General features: G+C 42.1%; 1 protein-coding gene and 1 pseudogene across 2 annotated transcripts in view; one reads left to right on the top strand and one right to left on the bottom strand.

The window, feature by feature from the left end:
- The first annotated feature begins 276 nt into the window (after positions 1-276).
- Positions 277-25,917, top strand: part of TENT4B (terminal nucleotidyltransferase 4B) — a 72,218-nt gene continuing 46,577 nt past the window's right edge. For both annotated transcript variants that reach the window (XM_035025249.1, XM_035025248.1), the window contains exon 1: positions 277-956. In XM_035025249.1, coding sequence (XP_034881140.1) covers positions 322-956 — 635 coding nt within the window. In that variant the 5' untranslated portion in view covers positions 277-321. The remainder of the gene's footprint in view (positions 957-25,917) is intronic.
- On the bottom strand, positions 12,849-13,236 carry LOC118023802 (annotated as a pseudogene).

The following is a 25,917-nucleotide window of genomic DNA, read 5'->3' as shown; positions in this document are numbered from 1 at the left end:
TGCTGCCGCTCGCCCTACTCCGGAGCCGCCGCCGCCGCCGCCATTTGCACGGGGACCCCAGTGACAGGGGCTCGGCGGAGGGGCGGAGGGAGGGGGGGAGGGCCCGCGGAGCCCCCGAGGGCGGGAGCGACGCCGCCGGCGCCGGCCGGGCTCCCTGCGCGACCGCGCCGCCCGCGGCGGGCCCCGAGCAGCAGCAGTAGCAGCAGCAGCAGCAGCAGCAGCAGCAGCAGCCGCCGAGGCCGGGCTTGCGCCTGAGGCGCGGCGGCGGCGGCGGCCCTGCGGGCGGCCGGGAGGGGCGGGGGCAGCGGCCGCCGCCGTTTGATGGATCCGAGGATCGCCTGGTTCCAGCCAGAGCAGCTCGGACCGTCCAACAGTCTGTGGATGCAGATTTGGGAGACGACCCAGGGGCTGAGGAACCTCTACTTCAACCACCACTGTCACAGCAGCGGCGGCGCGAGCGGCGGCGGCGGCGGCAGCAGCACGGCCACCGGCGGGAGCGGCAGCAGCACCGGCAGCCCCGGCGGCGCGGCCCCGGCCCCGGCCCCGGCCCCGGCCGGCATGTACCGCTCCGGGGAGCGCCTGCTGGGCGGCCACGCGCAGTCCGCGGAGCAGCGGGACTTCCTGCCCCTGGAGACGACCAACAACAACAACAACCACCACCAGCCGGCGGCCTGGGCCCGCCGGGCTGTCGCGGGCCCCTCGGCGTCCCCGTCCCCCTCCGCGTCCTCGTCCCCACACTCCGCCGCCGCCGTCCCCGCCGCGGAGCCCGCGGACCCGGCCTCGGGCAGCAGCAACAAGAGGAAGCGCGACAATAAGGCCAGCACCTACGGACTCAACTACAGCCTGCTGCAGCCCAGCGGAGGGCGGGCCGCGGGGGGCGGCCGGGCCGACGGCAGCGGGGGCGTGTACAGCGGGACCCCGTGGAAGCGGAGGAACTACAACCAGGGAGTCGTGGGGTGAGTGGTGGCCCTGCGGCCTGGTGGCCTGGCCCTTGCACACGCGCAGCCGGGCACACGCCCACAGAAGGTGGATTGGGGGGAGCCTGGGCGAGGCCACCCCCCTCGGCCTGCCTTCGTTGCCGCTTCTCCAGGGTCTGATGGCCATCCCTCCATCCCTCCGCATCCGCACCTTCCCCCACTCCTTCTTAGCGGTCCACACCTTTTCCCCCTCCGCCTCAGCCTTCCAGGCCTTTTCTGGACATCCCCTTAGCCATCCACATCCTCCCCTCACCTCCCTTAGTCATCCGCACTCTCCCCCTTAACAGTCCATACCTTTCCCGGCCCCCTTATCCATCTAGTCTTTCCTCCCATCCCCCCCTAGTCAAACACACCTTCCCCAGTCTCCCCCCTCCAGCCCCCCCCGTCTTGCTCCCCATCAGCACACCCAGAGATGAAGTCTATTAGCACAGGCAGATCATTGATTCCCTGAGAACATTCCTGTGTTACTGCCTTTTGATGGTACAGGACCTGGAGGTGCTTTCCTTGCCAAGAATAGAAACATCCAGAAAGCTCCTCCCCCTCCCCCAATCCCAAACAGGAATCATGTCAGCCCTGTAATGTTTTGCCGGCTGTTGACCCTTTTGCCCATCTTTTAATTTTTTATTTAAAATAAATTTCCGGTATTAGCGATGTCTTTTTCTGTGGGGATTGAGAAATAGGGTGACAGCTAAGTGTAGGCCGGGGGAGATGGTGAGCTCTTCTGAGGCCAATAGAACTTTCTAGGAGTTCAGGATCCTTGGCTTCAGCTTCTCACTGTAAAGTTGTCATCCTGGCAGATACAGCCAGTGCTTTTCATTCTAGGGGGTAGCTTCATGCTAATGAGTGAATGTTGCACCATTAATGACTTTCTGTTTAAAGTTCAGCTGTTACAAAATGGAATCTTACCTGACCCCTGATGAACTATGTACATAAGCAGGGAATGTTCCTAGCTAGATATCCCTTCTAGAAGAGCCCCTGTCCTGGAATAGGTTACCGAGTCATTTTTTTATTTTGTAAAATAAAAATCTGGGCCGTGTGTGTGTTTAGCTTGAGTGTGGAGAACGAGCTTTTAAATTGTTTTTCATTTTCCAGATCCTGTTTTCCATTGGGGGCTACAGTAGGCAAATGCAATACCATTAGTAATCCTTTGTGAAGCGTTTTCGTAGATTCACCCATTCAGATCTGCCCTGCTTTGGCAAGCACAGACAATTCTGTGTACCTTTTTGGAGGTCTGGGTAAAATGAGTTGGTGGGTTCCATCTGCTTCTAGTGGGCTGGTGTCTGCTCTGTGCTACTATTACAACTCCCACCTTTTATGGAAAGTGCAGTCAAGCGTTTTGGGACTGGTGCTGGGTTACATGTCAAACCCGTCCTCACTTTTTCAGAGGGGAACCTTTTAGGGTTGAGTCCTCTGTTGCTAAGCTTCAAGGGCGCTCTCCATGGTCATCACGTTTTAATAAAAGGCTCACGGGTTCCATCCTGTTAGCATTTCCAAGACGAAGCCTAAACCTGTGGTTTAGCGACAAGCAAATTGATATTTAAAGGTTCTGGTAGTTTCATTTCACAGACATAAGCTCCAGTTAAGTAATCACTGTCAACTCAAACCTTGAGGTTCCCTAGTTTCGTTTTACTGAAGCTTCTGCTTATGTGTCTGGCAAAGATAGGTGACAAATCCAGAACAGTGGCTGCTTTTCTTTTTGACGGATTGGAAATTGTCTTCTCCTCTATTTGCTATTTATGTTAGGGATATTGTAAAAGGTTCACATTTGAACTTAGGCAGAGGCAGGATGTTCTTATTCCTGACTCAGGTATATTGCCCTCAAAGGGATTAAGGAGAGGAATTTCCATTTCCCGGAGTAGTTTTAGTGTTTAAAAACTGATTGTAAACCTGTTTTTAAAACTGTTTATCACTTTATGAGACTTTCAATTCTTCTGCCTTTTCCTTTAGAGGATGTCTATGTTATTAAGCAGTTCCTAACTGTTTTTGTAAGTGTCTGGGTTTAAAAATTCTTGTTTTGATTTGTGGATCCCTGCGTCTTGACTTTTACAAAAGTTTTGCTATTTTTAGTACAGGTATTTAAAAATCTGAATTCACAGTGCACCTCAATGTTATGCTGTTCTGAGATTAAATTTAGTAAAACTGTTACTAACATTCTGAGTTCTGGGGACTGACGTTTAGCTAATAGGTCAACAAACTGTAGTGGTTCCTGGCCTCTGAACCGACTTAAGTCCAGATAGAGGAGTAAAAGGCATATGAACAATGGACTGGAACTGTGGGACGGCTGTATACATACACTCTCTCTCATCTTCTTTGGTCTCTGTGTTCTCTGCCTTAGCCAAACTGGTTTACATACTCCCTGAACACTCCAGGATACAGTTCAAAATCCTGACTTCTCTGTCATCCAGGTGCTTCATTTTTGTGGTTCCTCCTTTGAACTCTTGAATTACTTGCTTCATGTTCTTGCTATAGTCTGCTTATGTTTATTTTTCCTTTTATGTATATGTTTTCACTAACCCACTAGGTCACTAGTTAGGATGGAAATTTCTTTTTTTATTTTAAGATTTTATTTATTTAGAGAGAGCGTGCACGAGCAGGGGGGAGGGGCAGAGGGAGAGAGAGAATCTCCAGCAGACTCCATGCTGAATGTGGGGCCCCATGCAGGGCTTAATCCCAGGACCTTGAGATCATGACCTGAGGCGAAATCAAGAGTTGGTTACCTAACCAGTTGAGCTACCCAGGGGCCTCTAAGATGGAAGTTTCATTCTTTCTTTCCTTTCTTTTTTTTTTTTTTTAGATTTATTTATTTATTTGCTTGAAAGAGAGAGCGTGCACGAGCAGGGGGGAGGGGCAAAGGGAGAGGGGGAGAGAGAGAATCTCAAGCAGACTCTGTGCTGAGGACGGAGCCCAATGCAAGGCTCTATCTCATGACCCTGAGATCGTGACCTGAGCCAAAATCAAGAGTTGGATGCTTAACTGACTGAGCCACCCAGGTGCCTGGAAATTTCTTAAATGTAGAGTAAGATATTTGGATTTCATCCTGAAGGCTTCATATTCTCTCTCAAAATTAAATCCAACTAGGGGTGCCTGGCTGGTTGAGTCAGTGGAGCATGTGACTCTTGATCTCAGGGTTGTGAGTTTGAGCCTCATTTTGGGCAGAGAGATTACTTAAAAATAAAATCTTAAAAAAAAAAATTAAAAATCCGCTCACCACTTCAGCCTTCTCCATGTACCCACAGACTCAGGGAGTTTGCTCGTGTTCCTTTTTTTCTTTTTAAAGTTGCTTTCACTATTCTATTTCTTGGAATTCATTCTCCTCCAAGGCTGGCTGTGGTGTAGGAAGCAGTCCACCTGCTCCTTCTGGTTGTCCATGAACCCTTTTCAGAGATTTAATTGTTGATTACCATAGAGAAAGAAGCGATGTCAAAAAAGTAGTGAACACAGTTACCTTATGGAGATTCAGAGTCCTTGGTCTTGAGCCCCCTGTGTCTAGAAACTTCTTGTGGAAGGTGCTTGGAGCTTGTCCAAGCTAATCAGAATAGATTTGTGTTGGCTGCATTGCCAGATCTGTAGATTTTTTTTTTTTTTCAAGGCTTGGATGACTTGTTCAGAATAATGTTTTGGAGCATGAATTTGACTGTGGGACATCGAGAAGACCCTGCTGGGAAACTTGAGTTTAAGGAATAATTTCTTGACCAGGGCCACTGGGGATGGGAACGGTAAAGAACGAATGAGTGTGAGCGCTGCTACAGGGTGAGGGTGGAGAGGATCCTGACTGCCTTCCTGGGTTAAATAATCACACAGTAGCTTTGAACCAGAGTGGGGAAACATTGCTGTTGTTATTATTGCAAATTAGGGGTGGCATTGTGGATTTGGAGTAAAACATAGGTGATGTTTAGGCGGAGCTGTCTAGCAGTGAGTTGAAATTTGGGGACCAAGGCGGAGTCAGCTTTGCTGCAGTGGGGCAGTGTCCTTCCTGACGTACGCGGTACTCTAGATCATGGTAAATCCAAGATGCTGACACTATTCTTCAGCACCAGCATTATGGCCTCTTTCTGCGAATTTCTGTGCGCTGTGATCAATAGGATTGCTGTTAATGCTGGGCTTCAAAGTAAGTGATCAGGCAGATTAACATGGCGTTGAATATGAAAGAATTGAGAGGTCTTGTTCCAAGTGCTTGCTCTAAGTATTCATTTCTGTGCATTTGCACGTGTAGCCCACAGTAATTCTTCGGTGAATAAAACCCTCAGGTCCTTGAAGTTTACTGCATTTGAGTACCGAAAGGTGATTTCAAGAAGACCTTCGGTTTCCTGCAGGGTAGATTCTACACTAACAGTGTAATTCATATTTGTGGATTTCCCCAAATCTAGTATACTGTGTTCAACTAAGGTACTTCCATGTCACAGCTCGTCTTCTGTCTAAAATCTATGACCCAGGGAGCCTGGGTGGCTCAGTTGGTTAAGCGACTGCCTTCGGCTCAGGTCATGATCCTGGAGTCCTGGGATCGAGTCCCACGTCGGGCTCCCTGCTCGGCGGGGAGTCTGCTTCTCCCTCTGACCCTCCCCCCTCTCATGTGCTCTCTCTCTCTCTCATTCTCTCTCTCAAATAAATAAATAAAATCTTTAAAAAAAATAATTAAAAAATAAAATAAAATCTGTGACCCAAACACTGTCACTCTCCGAATCATTGGTACGTCAGGGTGTGGAGTCTTTTTCAAACCCCATTAAGTTTTTAGCTGTTGAAAGGCAAGAGGAACCAGGGAGTGGATAGAGCTTTTTGTAGTCTACCCTGGATTCACACAGAAGGTTTAGGATATTGTGGTAAAGGAAGGATAGGAAAGGGATACTAGAAGGAACCAAGGCGGTGTGTGTGGGGGGGTGTTATCACAGTGCTGGTCCTGGTGTGATAGATGGCCTTATAGCACAGCTTCTTCCATGAAACCCCTACCAATACATCCTAGTGTTAGGAGTCCAGAAGAGTCCATGGGAGGAAAATCCAGGGGCTCCCCTGCTGATATGGGCACTGGTCAGATGGTTGTAGTTAGATATTCTTTTTTTTTTTTTTTAAAGATTTTATTTATTTATTTGACAGAGAGAGACACAGCGAGAGAGGGAACACAAGCAGGAGGACTGGGAGCGGGAGAAGCAGGCTCCCCGCTGAGCAGGGAGCCCAATACGGGGCTCGATCCCAGGACCCCGGGATCATGACCTGAGCCGAAGGCAGACGCTCAACGACTGAGCCACCCAGGCACCCCGTAGTTAGATATTCTTATACCTGCTAAAGCTGAGAAAAATTTCAGCCACTTTTCTATGGAAGATAGAAAAGCAAGCTGTTGTATAATTTCACTCAGCTTTCTATTCTCCCTTCTGTTGAATCCGTTGGAGTAATATTTAGTGGAGGAAACTATTTCAGGATCACACCCACGGCACTAGAGACTCTGTATTAATCACTTACACACACATAGGTGTGGAGTAATGCCGAAGGGGGGCTCGAGGCCAAAGAGGATGCTTATTTGAAGTTTTAGGGTCCAGTTCCCAGCAGCTGGTCTGAGACTCTTCTATCTTTGCTCTTTCCTACAGAGCTGACTGGACAGCTCAGAGCCTGCTTGAGGAATTCAGAAGACTGCCAGTAGAATGTTCTTTCTATCCTTCAGAATATTTGCTAGGGACTCAGCTGCTGCAGAATACTGTAAAAGCTTGCAATTCATTTTACCATTTTTAACCTGACGTGGAATTATTTTTTTTTCCTAAGGGAATATTGAAATTGAGGATGGCCTTGAGCTAGACTTTACATTAATTTGGATCCAAACAGCAGGCGATACGTTTATTTTCATCTTACAAGTTTTATTTGATGATATAAGAGACTTTTGTGTATTAAGGGCCTTGGACCATATGGAGATTGAAGTTGAAGATTTTAGGAAGAAGCAATGTGGAGACATTTATGTTGTGCAATGGTTCCTTAGTCACTTGAGCAGTTTCAAGTCTGAAAAAAATCTTGCCATGTCCATAAGAGATTTCATGTAGTATCTGGTAACTAAACTCACGAATTCTACCTCCAGCCATGCTCTCTGCTGAAATAGTTTGAATAGTCTGCAGAAACCTGTGTTTTCAAATTAGTTGATTTATTAAAAGTGCTCAGTAAAGTCAAAGTGTTCGTGGTAGCCTTGTTACCATGTTTCAAATGCTATGTTAAATTTTTTCTATTTGTTATATTAGCCTTCTCATGCATAGCTCCATCTAATTTTTTTTCTTTTTCTTTTGAAATACAGAGTCACAGAAAATTGCAAAAAACAGTACAGAGAGATTCCATGTTCCCTTCACCTAGTTTCATGCAGTGGTAACATTTTATATAATATAGTTTAATATCAAACCCAGGAAACTGACATTGTTACAGTTCATAGCCTGATTTAGATTTCACCAGTTTTACATGGGTTCATTAATGCGTGTGTGTGTGTGTGTAGTTCTGTGCAATTTTATCATGTGTAGGTTTGTGTGACACCACCACAATCAAGATACAGAACTATAGCAGCACCTCAGAGCTCCCTCATGCTAACCCTTTATTTTCATGCACACGCACCGTCATCTCTAACCCTGAGCAACCACTAAGCTGTTCTCCATCTCTGTAATTTTGTTATTTTGAGGATGTTAGATAAATGGAATCACACAGTATGTTACTTTGGCTTTTTTCCTCTTACCATAATTCCTTTGAGATCTATCCAAATTGTTTCATGTATTAATAGTTCATTCCTTTTTAATGTTGAGTAGTATTCCAAAGTATGGATGTACCATAGTTTGTTTAATGATTCACCTGTTGAAGGACATACCAGAAGATTTTCCAGTTTTTGGCTATTACAAATAAAGTAGCTATAAACTTTCGCATACACATATTTATGTGAACATAAGGTTTAGTTTTGGGGCGTAAATGCCTAAAGGTGCTGGGTCATGTGATAAGTACATATTTATTTCATTTATTTATTTTAGACAGAGAGAGAGAGCTGGGCAAGGGGCAAAGGGAGAGGGAGAGAGAATCCCAAGCAGACTGCCTGCCAAGCGTGGAGCCTGATCCAACAGCCCTGAGATCATGACCTGAGCTGAAATCAGAAGTCAGAGGCTCAACCGACTGAGCCACCCAGGTGCCCCAAGTACATATTTAGCTTTAAAAGAAACTGCTAAACTCTCTTTTAGAGTGGTTGTATCATATTACATTCCTATCAGCGATGTATGAAATCCCGTTTCTCTGCATGCTCACCAGCATTTAGTATTATCACTATTTTTTATTTTAGTTGTTCTAATATAGGTAGTGATGGTTCATTGTGCTTTTATCATATTAACCTCATTAATAGCCTCACCTAATTTTAACTTTAATTTTAATTTTATTCTTTTTTAAGATTTTATTTATTTATTAGAAAGAGAGAGAGAGTGGGAGTGGGGAAGGGGCAGAGGACGAAGGATAAAGAATCTCAAGCAGACTTGGTGCTGAACTTGCAGAGTCTGGCATGGGATTCAATCTCACGACCCTGAGATCACAATCTGAGCCGAAACCAAGAGTCGGAGGCTTAACCAACAGCCACACAGGCGCCCCAATCTATTTTTATTTTAAAAACTTCTTGGCAGTATTGAGAATGTTCTTAATTAAAAATTTCTAGGTAAAACCCATTTTAACTCTTTTCCTTTGTCTCTGAAGTACTTTGCAGTGTTTCCTTTACATGTTCCTTTTTCTTAGAAACTAGTATGAAGTAGAGGTTTATTTTCACTTTTTAAAAACATGTAAAAAGACAACTGCAGAGTTGATTTCAAAATTTAGAGTCCTGTCCTTTTGTATGTTATGAGTAAGCTTTATTTTCTGTCGGCTTGGCTATCTATTGGGGAGTAAACACTCATTAGTGGTGGTTTGTGTTGTTTGTGGTGAAGTTACAGTATTTTTAAAAAAAGATTGTATTTGAGAGAAAGAGCAAGCACGAGAATGTGTGTATGGGGTGGGGGGAAGGGCAAAAGGAGAAGGAGAGAGAATCTCAAGCAGACTCCCCGCCAGACACAGAGCCTAACACAGGGCTCGATCTCACGACCCTAAGATAACAACCTGAGCCAAGACGAAGAGTCAAGATGCCTAACTGACTGTGCCACCCAGGTCACCCCCCCTTTTTTTTTTTTTTTACTGTATTTTTATATTGGAACAACGCCTTCAGACTGTGCAGAGTAAATGCTTCACCTTCACACTTATCCTTGAGTACACCATGTTTCATCAGAACCAGTTTCTGGACTGAGAACTGGGATCTGGTCCTTCATGTTTCCCTTACTGTTTTGATTTTTGTCAAAATAATGTAACTTTCAGTACCATCAAGTGTTATAAATTTCTGCCGCAGCAGGAATAAGAATCCATTAGGATCGTGGTTGTAGAGGTTTAAAAGTTAACTTCCAATAATTCGAACTTAATGAAGTGTTAGGAGTCTGATGAGGTTTGGAATTTTGATGTCTTTATTCCTTGAAGTTATTTATTCAACCTTTCTTTCTGGGTATGAAGTGTTAATACCACTGTCCTTTAGAATACTTGTTTTTAAAATCAACAGATTGTTTAAATACTACTAATTAATACTGATTGTCAAGAAACTGAAAAAAAACAGCTAAACCAAAGAAGTAAAAAAAATAGCCCCCATTATACTACTTCCAGGATATAACTACTGTTAACCTTTCAGTTTATATATACATATATTTCCTTTTTTCTTTTTATCAATATGGATTCCTACTGTGAGTATACTTAAAAAAATTTTTTCCAATGTAAAGAATTAAACAAAAATCTGGAGGCCAGAAGTTAGAACTGGTTTTATCCTAAGATTGTTTTCTTTGGAGGAAGGGCATTAGAATATTGTGGGCATACTTTTTTTTTTTAAGATTTTATTTATTTATTTATTTGAGAGAGAGCGCACGCGTGAGCAGGGTGGGAGTGGGGGCAGAAAGAGAGAGAGAATCTCAGGTGGACTCTGCGCTGAGCATGCAGCTGGACAAGGGGCTTGATCCCACAGCCCAGAGATCATGACCCGAGCAGAAATCAAGAGTCGGATGCTTAACTGACCGAGCCACCCAGGCGCCCCATGGGCATACTTTTTTGACCGAAAAAAATTAATAGAACAAATATCTTTTATATAAAATATATTTCTAAGGCAGTGTTTATTTATTTATCTATTTATTTATTTCTGATAGCACATGCATATGCAAGCATGTGAGCCGGGGGTAGGGGCAGAGGGAGAGGGAGAGAGAGAATCTGAAGCTGGGTGTGGAGCTTGATCTCACAACCCTGAGGCTGAAATCGAGAGTTGGACGCTCAGTTGACTGAGCCACCCAGTTGCCCCTCTAAGGCAATTTTTAATACCTCATTACCTTTAGTAGGACTCTGTACCTGCTGTGTGTGGGCATGGTATTCCGTTGATTTAATGCACCTTCATTTATTTCAGTAATCCCCAGTTGGAATTTACTTTGTTTCTAATTTTTTGTTTTTTATAAAAAACATGTTTTTAGAGGAGCCTTTGCTCCAGACAGGATTATTTTTTTTTTTTCTACTTATTGTTACTGAGATGTAATTCACATGCCATCATATTCACCCTTTTAAAGTATACAGTTCAGGGGTTTTAGAATATTACAGGAGTGTGTAACTGTCACCACCACCTAATTCCAGAATATTTTCTTTTTTTAATTAATTATTTTTTATTTAATTTTTTAAAGAAGATTTTATTTATTTATTTGACAGTGAGAGAGGGAACACAAGTGGAGGGGGCGGGAGAGGGAGAAGCAGACTCCCCACCAAGCAGGGAGCCCGACGCGGGGTTCGATCCCAGGACCCTGAGATCACAACCTGAGCCGAAGGCAGACACTTAACAGACTGAGCCTCCCAGGGGCCCCTAATTCCAGAACATTTTCATCACTCTAGAAAGAAACCCCGTACCCATTGTCACTCCCCACTCTACCCTTCACCTTCGGCCCCTGGCAAACTCATACAGACCTTCTCTCTCTATGGATTTACTATTCTGAATATTTCATAAGAATGGAATCTTATAATATGTGGCTTTTTGCTTATCCACTTACCAGTTGATGGACAGTTGGGTGGTTTCCACTTTTTGGCTATTATAAATAATAATGCTGCTATGAACGTTCATGTACAAGTTTGTATGTGGACATATGTTTCTATTTCTCTTGGGTAAATACCTAGGAGTGTAATTGCTGGATCGTATAAAGCAGCTGTAACATTTTCCATTCCCACCAGCAGTGTATGATGTTCCTAGTTTCTCCATATTTTTTTTTTTTAAGATTTTATTTATTTATTTGATAGAGAGAGACATAGCGAGAGCAGGAACACAAGCAGGGGGAGTGCGAGAGGGAGAAGCAGGCTTCTCGCAGAGCAGGGAGCCCGATGTGGGACTCGATCCCAGGACTCTGGGATCATGACCTGAGCTGAAGGCAGATTCTTAACGACTGAGCCACCCAGGCGCCCTCTCCATATTTTTGTCAACCTTTTTCATTATCTTTTTGATTATAGCCATCCTATTGGGTGTGAAGTAGTATCTCTCTCCTTGGAGTTTTGATTTGCATTTCTTAGAAACTAATGATGAACATCTTTGCATGTGCTTATAGGCCATTTTTTTTTTTTTAAATATTTTATTTATTTATTTGAGAGAGAGAATGAGAGAGAGCACATGACAGGGGGGAGGGTCAGAGGGAGAAGCAGACTCCCTGCTCAGTAGGGAGCCTGATGTGGGACTCGATCCCTGGACTCCAGGATCATGACCTGAGCCGAAGGCAGTCGCTTAACCAACTGAGCCACCCAGGCGCCCTAGGCCATTTTTTAATTGGGTTGTCTTTTTGTTGAGTTGAAGAGTTCTTTATATGTTCTAGATACTAGACTCTTTTTAGATAGATGATTTGCAGGTACTTCTTCCTTTCTGTGGATTGTCTTTTTACTTTCTTTATAGTGTTCTTTGAAGTATAAAGGTTTTTTTTTTTTTTCTGTTTTATAAATTCCAATATGTGCATTATTTTTTTCTGTTGCTTGTGCTTTAGATGTCATATCCAAGAAACCACTGCCTAATTCAAGATCATGAAAATTAAGCCATGTTCCTTCTAAGAGTCTTACAGTTTTAGCTCTTAAATTTAGGTATTTTATTTTATTTTTATTTTTTTAAGTAATTTCTCCACCTAACATGGGGCTCAAATTCATGACCCTGAGATGAAGAGTTACCTACTGATTGAGCCAGCCAGGTGCTCCTACATTTGGATTTTAGATCCTTTTTTTTTTTTTTTTTTAACGCAGGGCTTGAAATCATGTCCCTGAGGTCAAGACCTGAGCTAAGATCAAGAGTTGGATGCTTAACCGACTGAGCCACCCAGGTGCCCCAGGTCTTTGATCCATTTTGAGTTCATTTTTGTATATGTGTAAGGTAGAGGTCTAGCTTCATTCTTTTGCCTGTGGATATCCAGTTGTCTCAGCACCACTTGTTAAAGACTGTTCTTTCTCCAAGAATCGTCTTGGCACGTAAAGTTTTAGACTAGAGGGTATTTGTATCTTGTAAGGCTTTTGCCACTCTTACCTATGGAAAGATTGGGCCAGTTTACCCTTACATCAGCAGTGTGCAAAAATCCCAGTTTCCCCTAAACCCTCACCAGTGCTAAATATTATATTTAAAACCGATACAAAAGAATTTTTTGCTGGCTTTATAGGTGAAAAATAGTATATTACTGATATAATTTGCACATACTTTCACATTAATTGGCTTTTTTTTTTTTTTTTGAATTGCTTATTTCCTTTGCCTAGCTTTTTTTTTTCTTTTCTTGCCTTTTTTTTTTTGGTCCACTGAGGCATTTTATTTGTGCGTTATGTATTACATCCCTAGAAAAAGAATCCCAGGATTTTCCCTCCTCTGTGTTTTCGTCTTGCTTCTTCGTGTCCATGATACCAGCTGAGGTTGTCAGTACAATGAAACCAAACTGGTAGGAGGGGAGCAGATTATTCTGCCATTTTTCTAGATCTTTGAGTTGTACATCAAATCTGGGGCTGATCACTCCGCTCTTGTTTAACCTGCCTGTGAGGTTCACAACAATTTTCCCAGCTCTGTGACCATCAGTGATTTAAAAGTCGCCAATGTAAACATGCTTCATCATCACAGAAACCGGAAGATGACTTTGGAGCATGGTCTAATAAGAACCTGGCATTTGCTTCTTTTTTCAGCGTTGTTCATGCTCTTGAGAGCATCTGCCAGGACATTCATGCTCACCATTATGGCGACACGGAAAGATGGCAGAAAGAGCATTGCCTAGCTTTCTTTTGCTGTCTTATTAATTTGTAAGAGGCTCTTGGTCTGTCCTATTACAAATATTTATAATTTTGGGGCGCCTGGGTGGCTCTGTTGATTAATTGTCTGCCTTTGGCTCAGGTCATGATCCCAGGATCCTGGGATTGAGCCCTGCATTGGGCTCCCTGCTCATTGAGGAGCCTGTTTCTCCCTCTCCCTCTGCCCCTTCCCCCTGCTCGTGCTCACGCTCTCTCTCAAATAAGTAAAATTTAAAAAACCCCACGGGGATGCCTAGCTGGCTCAGTGGGTTAAGCGTCTGCCTTCGGCTCAGGTCATGATCCCAGGGTGCTGGGATCAAGTCCCACGTCAGGCTCCTTGCTTGACAGAGAGCCTGCTTCTCCTTCTGCCTGCCGCTCCCCCACTTGTGTATTTTTCTCTCTCTCTCTCTCTCCCCCTCTCTTTGGCAAATAAAGTCTTAAAAAAACAAAACAAAACCCACAAATATTTATAATTTTTAATTCTAATTTTATGATATTTAAATAGTTTTATTAGGGTATAATTTATAATTATAGTATTCACCCATTTTAATTGTACAGTTTGGTGACTGGGTAAATATATACAGTTGTGTAACTGTAACAGTCAAGATCTAGGAAGAGATACAGAACATTTCCAACACTCAGAAAGTACCATCGTGCCCTTATAGTCAATCCCCTTACCTCTTCTCTTGCTTTAAGCGACCACTTGCCTTTTCTAGGGTTTCATATAAATGAAATGATATATACCCTGTAGTCTTTTGTACCTGATTTCTTTCTCTTACCATGATGTTTTGGAGATTCATCCATATTGTTGTGTGTAATATTGGTGTTACTTTTTAATGTCAGTAGTATTCCTTTGTCTGGATCTATCACAATGTGTTCATCCATTCTTCATGACCAATAGAATTTGTAAATGTGTCCTCTGCTTTTGATATTAGTATTACTTGTTGGTTTTGCCACTCATCCCTGCACAGGCCAGACTGATCCATACATATTTTGGATAGTTGGATAATCAACTGTTATGTGCAAACTACTGTGCTAGACTTTTTGTGGGAAGTGATGACAGTAAAACATGTTCCTTGCCTCTTGGAAAATTATGGTCTGGTTGGATAGTGCATAAGGTGGAGAGGTTGCTTTTGACTAATGAGGTAAGGGCAAACTTTGGGTGGAGATTTTTGCTAATGTTTTGAAAGATCGGTTAGGTTGTGGAGGGTTAGAAAAGAAAAACTGATTGTACTAGTTTCAAATGATAAGCTCTAAAGGGACAAGTTGGATATATAGTATTTAGCATATTTAAGGTAGATAGTGAACAGACAGGATCTGCTGTGACGGTAGACCTCAACTAAAGGAGGTCTGAAATTATTCCAGTTAATTTTGTAAAACCTATTTATTGTGGAAAATTACAAACAATATGGAAATGGAGAGAATAGGATAATGAACCTCCATGTACTCATCATGTAGCTTCAACAGTGATCAATCCTGGCCAAACTTACCTCACCAGCGCACCTTATATTCATTCCTACCCCCCATTATTTTGAAGCAAATTACAGATGTCGCATCATTTTGTATAAATGTTTCTGTATATGTCTCTAGATAAGGACTTAAAAAGAAACCATAATCACAATACTGTAATTACACCTAAAATTAACATTAATTCCTTAGTTGCATCAAATATCCAGTGTTCGTATTTCCCCAGATATGCCATAATTATTTTTTAATGGTTTGCTAAAATCAGAATCCGTATGAGGTTTTGCATTGCCATTGGTTGAAATGCCCTTTAAATCTTTTAATCTACAGCTTTGTCTGCCATCTGTTTTCCCCTCATAAATTTATTTGTTGAAGAAATTGAGTTGTTTTTCCTGTAGACTTTTCTGCTGAGTTTTGCTGATTGCATTCCCTTGGTATCAATTTAATATGTTCCTTTGTCCCCCTGTATTTTCTATAAGTGTGTAATTAGAACTAGAGGCTTGATTATGAGTTTTGTTTTTTTTCCCCAAGAATACATCATAGAAGGGTGCCTGGGTGGCTCAGTCGGTTAAGTGTCTGCCTTCAGCTTAGGTCATGATCCCGGGGTCCTGGGATCGAGCCCCGAGTCGGGCTCCCTGCTCATCAGGAAGTCTACTTCTTCTCCCTCTGTGCTCTCTCTCTCTCTCAAATAAATAAATAAAATCTTAAAAAAAAAAAAAAAAAGAATACCTCATAGATGGTGATCTGTACTTTTCCCAGAAGACACATAATGTCCGAGCGTCTTTCTTTTTGTGATATTAGTAGCCATTAGTGATCATGGCCTATATTTATTAGTTCATCGCTAGGGTTGTAAACTTGTAATAGTCTTATTCTCTCGAACCTCTATCAGTTGTCAGCTGCAACACTCGTGAAGGGAGAAACATTTCCTCCTCAGCTCTTTGGTTGTCCTAAGGGCGCAGTTCTCACAGGGCACATGGGGTATGAGTGAGAAGGGGGATATAACTTCTGACTGGCTCTGTGAACGAGCAGAAGCAGGGGGGGCTGCATCAAAGAGCGGAGGTGGGCTGTGGGCTGACTAGCGCAGGATGCGTGGAAAAGGCAGTTGCTCCCGCCTGCAGTGAGCTACGCTGGGCCTTTGATGGGTGGCTGGGACTGCCCAGGGAGGCCTTCGTCTCTGGCCATCCCTGCGCTTTGCTCTCCGCTTGTGTTAGCTGCAGAAGACCGTGGTGGATCTAGTGGCCTGTGAGCCTCCGCCTGGGAGACAGAGTTCTCACGGCCTTGACGCAACAACCAGGAGTAACACATTTATTTGTCCTTGGAATTAAACTTGGATTGTATTTCGTCCTCTTGTTCTAACGTGCTTTAACCTTGGTGCGAATCGTTCCCGCCCTCAGGCTAATGTGATCTGTGCAGCATTATAGAAAGGATTCCTTCCGGTACTAAATCGAGTGATTCCCCCCCCCCAATCAAATATTTATTTTATTTTATTTAAAAAAAAATTTTTTTTTTTTTTAAAGATTTTATTTATTTGACAGAGAGAGATAGCGAGAGCAGGAACACAAGCAGGGGGAGTGGGAAAGGGAGAAGCAGGCCTCCCACGGAGCAGGGAGCCCGATGTGGGGCTCGATCCCAGGACCCCAGGATCATGACCTGAGCCGAAGGCAGATGCTTAACGACTGAGCCACCCAGGCGCCCCAAATATTTATTTTAAAAGCCACTATTTACATATAAAAACCACATAGCGGGGCGCCTGGGTGGCTCAGTCGTTAAGCATCTGCCTTCGGCTCAGGTCACGATTCCAGGGTCCTGGGATCGAGCCCCCATCGGGCTCCGTGCTCGGCGGGAAGCCTGCTTCTCCCTCTCCCACTCCCCCTGCTTGTGTTCCCTCTTTCGCTGTGTCTCTCTCTGTCAAATAAATAAATAAAAATTAAAAAAAAAAAACCAAACCACATAGCAAGCATGGTGGCAGCTGTGTAAAGAAGAGGGTTTGGCCTCAGGTAAAAGAGGGCTCCAGGGTGATGCCTCCAGGTCATAGTTTGGCTTCAGCTTCCTTAGGAGTTGGGGGTCGCCCCTTCTGGGAAAGTCAGTAGTAGGGAAGGGCATCTGAGGCCGGGCAGCATAGAGGCAGTCAAGGACTCTTCTGAGGTGGCTGTTCTTCTGTCTTTCCTCCACCACGGTGTGTGTGTGCGCGTGCATGCGTGCGCACGTGTGTGTGTGTGTGTATTAGTAGAATTTTTTTTTTGAGCAGTTTTGTATTTCCAGAATAATTGAGCGGAAAGTGCAGAGTTCTCATATACTCCCTCACTCCCCTACTCCCATCCCATTTCTCCTATAATTAACATCTTGCATTTGTTATGATTGATGAGCCAGATATCGATGCATTACAGTTAAAGTCCATAGTTTACGTTGGGGTTCAGACTTTGTTTTTTACATCTCGTAGGTTTTGGCAAATGTTTAATGACATGTCTTTATCATCATAGCATCGTACAGAACAGTTTCACTGCCCTAAAAGTCTTCTGTGCTTCCCCTATCCATCCTTCCCTCTGCCTGAGGCCCTCGCAATCACTTTTTTTTTTTCTTAAAGATTTTATTTATTTATTTGACAAAGAGAGACAGAGTGAAGAAGGGACACAAGCAGGGGGAGTGGGAGAGGGAGAAGCAGGCTTCCCGCCGAGCAGGGAGCCCGATGCGGGGCTCGATCCCAGGACCCTGGGATCACGACCTGAGCTGAAGGCAGACGCTTAACGGCTGAGCCACCCAGGCGCACCAATCACTGATCTTTTTACTGTCTTCTTAGTTTTACGTTTTCCAGAATGTCATGTAAATGTGTCTACTTTCACTGATACGAATTTAGGCTTCCGCCATATCTTTTCCTGGCTTGATAGCTCTTTTTTTTTTTTACTTTTTATTTTTTTATTGCTGAATAATACTTCATTGTATGGTGGTTAACACTATCCAATGACCTATTGAAAGACAGCTTGGTTGTTCCAAGTTTTGGCAGTTAGGAATAAAACATCTGTATGCAGGTTTTTGTGTGTACACGAGTTTTCAGCTCATTTGGGTAAATACCAAGAAGGAAGATTGCTGGATCGAATGGGAAGAGTATGTTTAGTTTTTTAAGAAACTGCCAAACTGTATTACAAAGTGACTGTACTGTTTTACGTTCCCGCCAGCAGTGAATGAATTTCTGCCGTTGCACGTATTTGCCAGCATTTGGTACTGACAGTGTTCTGGATTTTGGCTAGTCTGGGAGGTGTGTAGTAGTATCTCATTTTAATTTGCAGTTCCCTCATGACATATGATGTTGCGTATCTTTTCATATGCTGATTTGCCTCTATATTCTTTGGAGAGGTGTTTGCTCAGGTGTTTTGCTTGGTTTTTAATTGTGTTATTTTCTTACGGTTGAATTTTAAGAGCTCTTTGTATATTTTGGATACCAGTCCTTTAATCAAATACATGTTTTGTAAAAATTTTCTCCCAGTCTGTGGCTTGCTTTTTCATTCTTTTGACAGTGTCTTTTTCAAAGCAGAAGTTTTTACTTTTAGTGAAATTCAGTTTAGCAATACTTTCTTTCCTGGACTGTGCTTTTGGTATTGTGTCTGAGAAGTCATTGCCAAACATAAGGTCACCTAGATTTTCTCTTTTGAGTTATCTTCTGGGAATTTTATAGTTTTGTTTTGCATTTAGGTCTATGATCCATTGGAATATCAGTGTCTAGATTCATTTTTTTGCATGTGAATGTCCAGTTCTTCTGGCACCGTGCTAAAGACTGTCTTTCCCCCATCGGATTGCCTTTGCTCCTTTGTTAAAGATCAGTAGACTATATTTTGTGTAGGTCTCATTCTGGGCTCTCTTTCCTGTTCTGTGATCTCTTTGTGTATTCTTTTGCCAGTACCACGCTGTCTTGATTACTTTAGTGTTTTTTTGTTTTTGTTTTTTTATTACTTTAGTTTTTAGTAAGTCTTGAAGTCAGGTAGTGTCAGTCCTCCAACTTTGTTCTCCTTCTATGTTGTATTGGTTATTCTGGGTCTTTTTTTTTTTTATAACTTCCCGTATAAATTTTAGAATCAGTTTGTTGATAATGCACAAAATAATCTTGCTGGAATTTTGATTGGGATTTCCTTGAATCTGTATATATAGTTGGGAAGAAATGACAATGACATCTTGACAATTTTGAGTCTTCTTATCCATGTACCTGAGATTGTCTTCCATTTCTTTAGATCTTCTTTGATTTCTTTCATTCGAGTTTTGTGGTTTCCTTCGTCGAGATCTTATACATATGTTGTTAGATTATATATCTAAGTATTTCTTCTTTTTTTTTTTGATGCTAATGTAAATGGTATTGCATTTTAAATTTCAGATTCCTGTTGTTTATTGCTGGTATATAACAAAGCAATTGACTTTTGTTTATTAACTTTGTATCCTGCAACCTTAATGGCTATTAATTCCAGGAATTTTTTTGTTGTTTCTTTGGGATTCTCTACGTAGATAATCATGTCATCACCAAAAAAAGCAGTTTTATTTCTTCCTTCCCAGTCTGTACACTTTTTTTTCTTGTATTATTGCATCTGCTAAGGCTTCTGTGATGCTGAATTAAGAGAGTGAGAATGGACATCTTGCCTTGTTCCTAATCTTAGTGGTAAAGTGTCTAATTTCTCCTTGTTAAGTTTGATGTTAGCTGTAGGATTTTTGTTTATGTTCTTTATCAAGTTGAGAAACTTCCCCTCTGTTCCCAGTTTGCTGAGAATTTTTGATTGGGTGTTGGATTTTTTTCAAATGCTTTTTCTGTAGCTATTGATACGATCATAGGATTTATTTTTTCTTTAGCCTGTTGATGTGATGGATTACATGTATTTATTTTTGAATCTTGAACCAGTCTTGCATACCTGAAATAAATCCTGTTTGGTCATGGTATATTATTTTTTTGTACATTGTTGGATTTACTTCATCAGTATTTTGTTGAGGGTTTTTACATCTGTGTTCATGAGAGATATTGGCTGTAGTTTTTCTTTCTTCTAATGTCTTGGTCTAGTTTGGGGATTAGGGTAATGCTGGCCTCATAGAATGAGTTAGACAGTATTCCCTCTACTTCTATTTTCTGGAAGAGATTGTAGAGAATTGAGATAATTTTGTCCTCAAACTTTTGGTAGATTTCACCAGTGAACCCATCTGTTTTCAGTTTTAAAAGGTTATTAGTTATTGATCAGTTTCCTTAGTAGATATAGGCCTATTCAGATGGTTCTTTTCATCTTGGGTAATTTTTTTTTTTTTTATTAAAAGTTTTAAAAAGATTTATTTATTTGAGAGAAAGAGCTTGCTGGGGTGGGTGCGGGGGTGGGGCAGAGAGAGAAGGAGACAAGCAGACTCCTGCTGAGCAGGGAGCCCTTCACGGGGCCAAAACCAAGAGTTGGACCCTTAACCAACTGAGCCACCCAGGCGCCTCTCACCTTGTGTAAATTCTGATAGATTGTCTCTTTCAAGGAATTGGTCTGTTTCATCTAGATTATCAAAAAGAGTCGTTCATCATAATCCTTTACTATCGTCTTAGTGTCCTTAGGCGTAGTAGTGTTGGCCCTTCTTTCATTTCTGATATTAGTAATTTGTGTCTTCTCTTTTTTCCTCCTCAGTTAATCTGACTAGAGATTTATCAGTTTTACTGGTCTTTTCAGGGAATCACCTTTTGGTCTGATTGATTTTTCTTTATTGATCTTATTTTTATTGATTTCTGCTCTAACTTTATTTTCTTGTTCTTTGAATTTAATTTGTTCATCTTTTTCTAGTTCTGTAAGGTAGAAACTTAGATAATTGATTTTTAGATCTTTTCTAATATTTGCATTCAGTGCTATAAATTTTTTTATAAGTGCTGCTTTCTCTAAATTTCACAAGTTTTGATAAATTGTATTTTCATTTAGTTAGAGATAGCTCTTGAGACTTCTTTGACCTATGTTTTACTTAATCTCCAAGTATTGTGTGTTTAATCTCCAAATATTGTATTTTGGGATTCGTCCTCTATCTTTTTGTTACTGATACCTAGTTTAATGCCAGAGCATACTTTATATGATTGCTATTCTTTTAAATTTGTTAAGGTGTGTTTTATGTTCTAGATGTGGTCTGCTTGCTTGCTTGTTTATGTATTTATTTATCCATAAGAAATGCTGGTGATGTAAGGTTCACTTATCTTTATTGTATGTGACTTCAAAATACCATATGGTTAGAAAAATCAGAATGAAGCAACTCAAGTGTTGATGGATGAATGGATAAACAAAATGTGGCATATACATACAGTGGAATATTATTTAGCCTTAAAAAGGAAGGGAATTCTGACCTGTGCTACAACTTGGATGAACCTTGATGACATGCCAAGTGAGAAAAACCCAGTCACAAAGGACAGATACTGAATGATTCAACTTCTGTGAGGTGCCTAGAGAGTAGTCATTCATAGAGACAGAAAGTTGATTTGTGGTTGCCATGGGCTGTGGGGAGAAGAGAATGGGGAATTTTAGTGTTAATGGGTATAAACATTTCATTTGACAAAGTTCTGGAGTAAACTTACAGTTGTGCAGTATGAATAAGTTCTGGAAGTCTGTATAGCATAGTGCCTGTAACTTCTAATACTATACCTATACCTAAAATTGGCTAAGAGGGTAGATCTTACATTAAATATTCTTACCACACACTTAAAAAGATAAATAGAAAATAAATAAAGGGGGCAGGAGGATATTTGGGAAGGCGGTGGATGTTTTGCTGGCCTTGATAGTGGTAACAGTTTCACGAGTATACACTTATCCCCAGACTCACTGAGTTCCATATACTACATATTAAATATTTTACGTCAATTATAATTCAATAAAGTGGCTTTAAAAAAGGTTCTGTAGGTGGATAGTGGTGATGGTTACATAACATTGTGAATGTACTTAATTCCATAGAACTGTACACTTAAAAATGGTTCGAATGGTAAATTTTATGTGTATTTTACTCTAATTTTTTAAAATGGAAAAAAATTCTGAAAATTAGAATGTTGCCAAGGAAAAGGTGAAAGTTACTGGAAATTTTTCTTTTATGCCACGTTTTTATTTATCTTGGGACTTATTTGTCTAGTTTAATTTTCATTTATGATTGATCCAATAGAATGTAGTTGTGTTCTGTTAGGATTTTTTACGGTCTGATGAGGAATAGGGTTTTTATGTAGACAAGCACAGAAATATATCTGATGAATCTGATACTTGTAGAGGATATTCATGCATTTGACCTGCTTATGGACTTGACTGATTTGTAGCCATGTGGTATAATCATCATGGGGTTTGAGATCAAAGGATCTTCAGAGGTCATTTATTCCAATCCTTTTTAAGAAATTGATCATTTGAACCTCAGAGAGGTTAAAAGACTTCAAGTTTCACGGCTAATGGAATGACTTTGCCTTTACCTGAAATCAGAGCTTCTTAGTCCTACATTGTAACAGGTCTCAGTGTATGGAGAGTCTGAGCCCTGTCAGTCCAAACTGTGTGATTGCAAATAAAACTATGTGTCGTGTCTTGGCTCCTCCCCTAGCATGTTATTGTTTCCTACAGCCCATGCAGATAATGGTGTTCTGCTTAACGAGCTCTCTAAGAGGAACTCCTAAACCCGTTACTTCAAAGCAGCGTTCTCAGCCTAAGGAAATGAGAAAAAAAAATTCTGATGACTGGAGCCCGCTCTTCAGAGTCTGATTTAATAGGCCTGCAGGGGGGAGGGGTGGCTTTCACATCCTGCTGTAAGAAGTAATAATCATATGCAGCACAGGTTGAGGAGTACTGCTTAAAGCATCGTTTAAAGCATGGGTTCCCAGAACTGGCTAATTCCCAAAATCCCTTAGGGAGCTCAGAACTCTAAAACCCCACTGCTGTAGAGGGACTCCTAGTCTGGTCCTGGAAATTGTCTGAGGCTGTGATGGAGGTGGTGCCTCCCCCCTACTTCTTCTGTGTTGATTAAAACCAGACCAAGTGATTGAAACAATTTCAGAATAGTTACGTGAGCAACAGACATCATTTTAATGAAGTGAAGGTTGGCTCAGGCCTTGTAATGCTGTTATTTTTTGGATTAAAAGTAAAAATGCTTATTAAAGAATTTGAGATGATGTGTAAGATCTTCAAGAAATTTGGTCTTGTACTAAAAGCGCTTTTTTCCCCCATATTTTTTTGTGGGGGGGGTCTGCATTTGTTTTTAAGCGAGGAAGAGCATATTGTTGGAGAGGTACAGAGGGGAATATTTGTGTATTTAAATGTGAAGACGGTGTGCCTTCACTTAGGTTCAGACCACCTGGCATTCATATAGATTGGAATCCCCTTAATGGAATATTAGATAAAGCATATATACTGTATGACCCAGAGATTTTTCTTAAATTGTAATTATATAAGTAAGGCATGTATTTACTCTCCTTTTAAAAACTAAAGGTGTTACAGAAAAGTCCAGAGTCCCACGTGACTGCCCTTCTTTAGCACCAGCCTCTTCTTCGGCGGGTGTGTTGGCTTCCAGTGTCCTGTGGATCCCCCCAGAACTTTTCCTTATCAGGTCAGCCAACCAAAGAAAATACATAGTATTTTGTAACTTCTGCTTGGAAACGTGTTCATGTAAATGCTATGTAGAATTCAGCTGTAAAGCTGTACCATAATTTTTTAAGCCATTTTCCTATTGATGAACACAGAGGCTGTTTCCAGGGCTGTGGTAAGCATTCTTGGGCAAGGTGCCATGTGCACGTGTGCTGTGAGATTGCTGGTGCGGGGTGGGGGGGTGGGGGCTGCATGGTTCAGTGCTAAATCGTCCTCGGCCCAGGCCGCGCTGCAGAAGCTGATGGAGTTGACTCAGGAGAATTTGCTGGGCGTCACTGAACTTGCAGGGATTTGAGTGAAGACACGAAATAGCAGAGCAAATGTCAGCTTTTTGTTTGTAATTGTCATAAACATGAAGAGTCTTTTGGGTTTGCTATGCAGACCCCCCCCCGCCCCAATAATGTCTGCTAATAACTGTGTGCCCCGTGCCAATGTGCTGGGTGCTGACTTGGAAACATTCTGGAAAAAAATGCTGAATTAGGTTAGTGATGTGAAGATGATTAACAGATAATGGTAGCCAGAATAATTGTGTCAAAACAGCAAGAAATACCAAGAGAATTTGATGTGTTCTGCATTTTCTTTGGTGCTTGCCTATTGTAATAGTGTTAGAAACTTTAGGTTGTGTGTAAAATAATTTTTCTTGTATATTTGGTCAGTTTGACTATGAAATAACAAGCATGGCCATTTCAAAGAAACTCTTCATTATAAAGTATCAACTGTTTTCTAGTCTCCATAAACTCTTATTTGTGTCACTGTAAAAGATCCATTTAAAAAAATAGTTTTCGGTGGGGCGCCTGGGTGGCTCAGTCGTTAAGCGTCTGCCTTCGGCTCAGGTCATGATCCCTGGGTCCTGGGATCGAGCCCCGCATCGGGCTCCCTGCTCCACGGGAGGCCTGCTTCTCCCTCTCTCACTCTCCCTGCTTGTGTTCCCTCTCTCGCTGTGTCTTTCTCTGTCAAATAAATAAATAAAATCTTAAAAAAAAAAAAGTTTTCGGGGCGCCTGGGTGGCTCAGTTGGTTAAACGTCTGCCTTCGGCTCAGGTCATGATCCCGGGGTCCTGGGATCAAGCTCCGCATTGGGCTCCCTGCTCCGCGGGAAGCCTGCTTCTCCCTCTCCCACTCCCCCTTGCTTGTGTTCCTGCCCTTGCTCTCTCTGTCAAATAAATAAAATCTTTAAAAAAAAAAAATAGTTTTCATCGGGGTGCCTGGGTGGCTTAGTCAGTTAAACGTTCGATTCTTGATTTGGGCTCAGGTCATGATCTCAAGGTTGTGGGATCGAGCCCCACGCCTGTTCTCTCTCTCTTCCTCTGCCCCTCCCCGCCTTAAAAAAATAAAAGTAATTTTCATCAACATGCATGCTCTTAGTACTTCCCCCAGTCTACATTTTGCATGGTCTTTTCCATGTATTTACGTTGTCTACAAATGTAGCCTTTTTTGGAGGGGGATAAATATATTTTCCTATGGGACCATACCAGGGTTTACTTAGGCTCTCCCCTACCCTGTTGTTGGACATTGAACTCACTTTCTATTTTCTGTCATGAATAAAGCATTGGAAGCATACTTACACAAAGTGGTGTTTGCTTTTTAGCTGTTGTCTCCATCTGTGTTCCTCAAAATAAGATCGCTGGCTTTCTTTTTCTTCTTCTTCTTTTTTTTTAAATAGGCTCCATGCCCAGTGTGAGGTTTGAACTCAGGACCGTGATATCAAGAGTCACATGCTCTACCAGCTGAGCCAGCCAGGCACCCCACACTGGGTTTCTTCTTATATGCTGCCAGGAAGATTGTGTGGCTAACAGCGAAGGAAGGGAACTTTACCCCTTTTCTGAAGGCCGCTCCGGCTCCTCTTCTCTCCCGCACCAAGTAGATTAGACTTTATCATCTTATCTGTTTTTGTCTTGGGGCAGTGGTTGTGAGATTTTTGCCCCATGGGTTTGTGGCGCGGGTGTTGGTGTTTTTGACATCTGTGTAAAGTGTGTTGTTTTGATGTTCTGCTCTGAGGTTGCACTAGTTTGTTAATGTTTTCACTTTTCTCACGCTTATCACTCTCTTATCTGAAAGTGAGGCGATGGTGAACTTGGCACCATTGACTCAGAACAGTGGCTGTTTGTCCTTGGCCAGAAGATCACATGACCAGGAGCGAGGTAAGGTAAAGGATTGAGGCGTTGCAGAGATGGGTGGTTGCATCGTACAGGGGAGAAGAATGCCCAAGAATTGTCCGGGTCTGTGTATCTTTCCATGGAATGTGACAAGGCTCCCTAAGTAATTGTGAATTTAAGGACATGTAGTGTGCGCTCACTGGTAAGGAAGTTCAGCGTAAAAAGAGGTTTTTGTGGGGTTGTAGTGGTGGTGGTGTTTTTACCTTTTGTGGATGCTTGAAGATTGTCCTGTGAAACCAGCAGTGCCTAGGAGAGAGCTTAGATGGGCAGATGCAGATTCATGGACTCTCTAGTGACGTGTGCAGAAGCTACTGGACGCTAGCATTAGATTGTTTGTACATTAAAATCTCTCTCAGTGGCCTTGGATGGTGACCCTGGGATTCCTAGACACTTTGGGGGTCCTGATAGAATGTGGTCTGCAAGT

The sequence above is a fragment of the Mirounga leonina genome, unplaced genomic scaffold (assembly GCF_011800145.1).
Source record: "Mirounga leonina isolate KUSES-001 unplaced genomic scaffold, KU_Mleo_1.0 Mir_180, whole genome shotgun sequence".
Classification (NCBI taxonomy): domain Eukaryota; kingdom Metazoa; phylum Chordata; class Mammalia; order Carnivora; family Phocidae; genus Mirounga; species Mirounga leonina.
The sequence above is the reverse complement of the archived record's forward strand: the minus strand, read 5'-3'. Positions and strand labels throughout refer to the sequence as shown.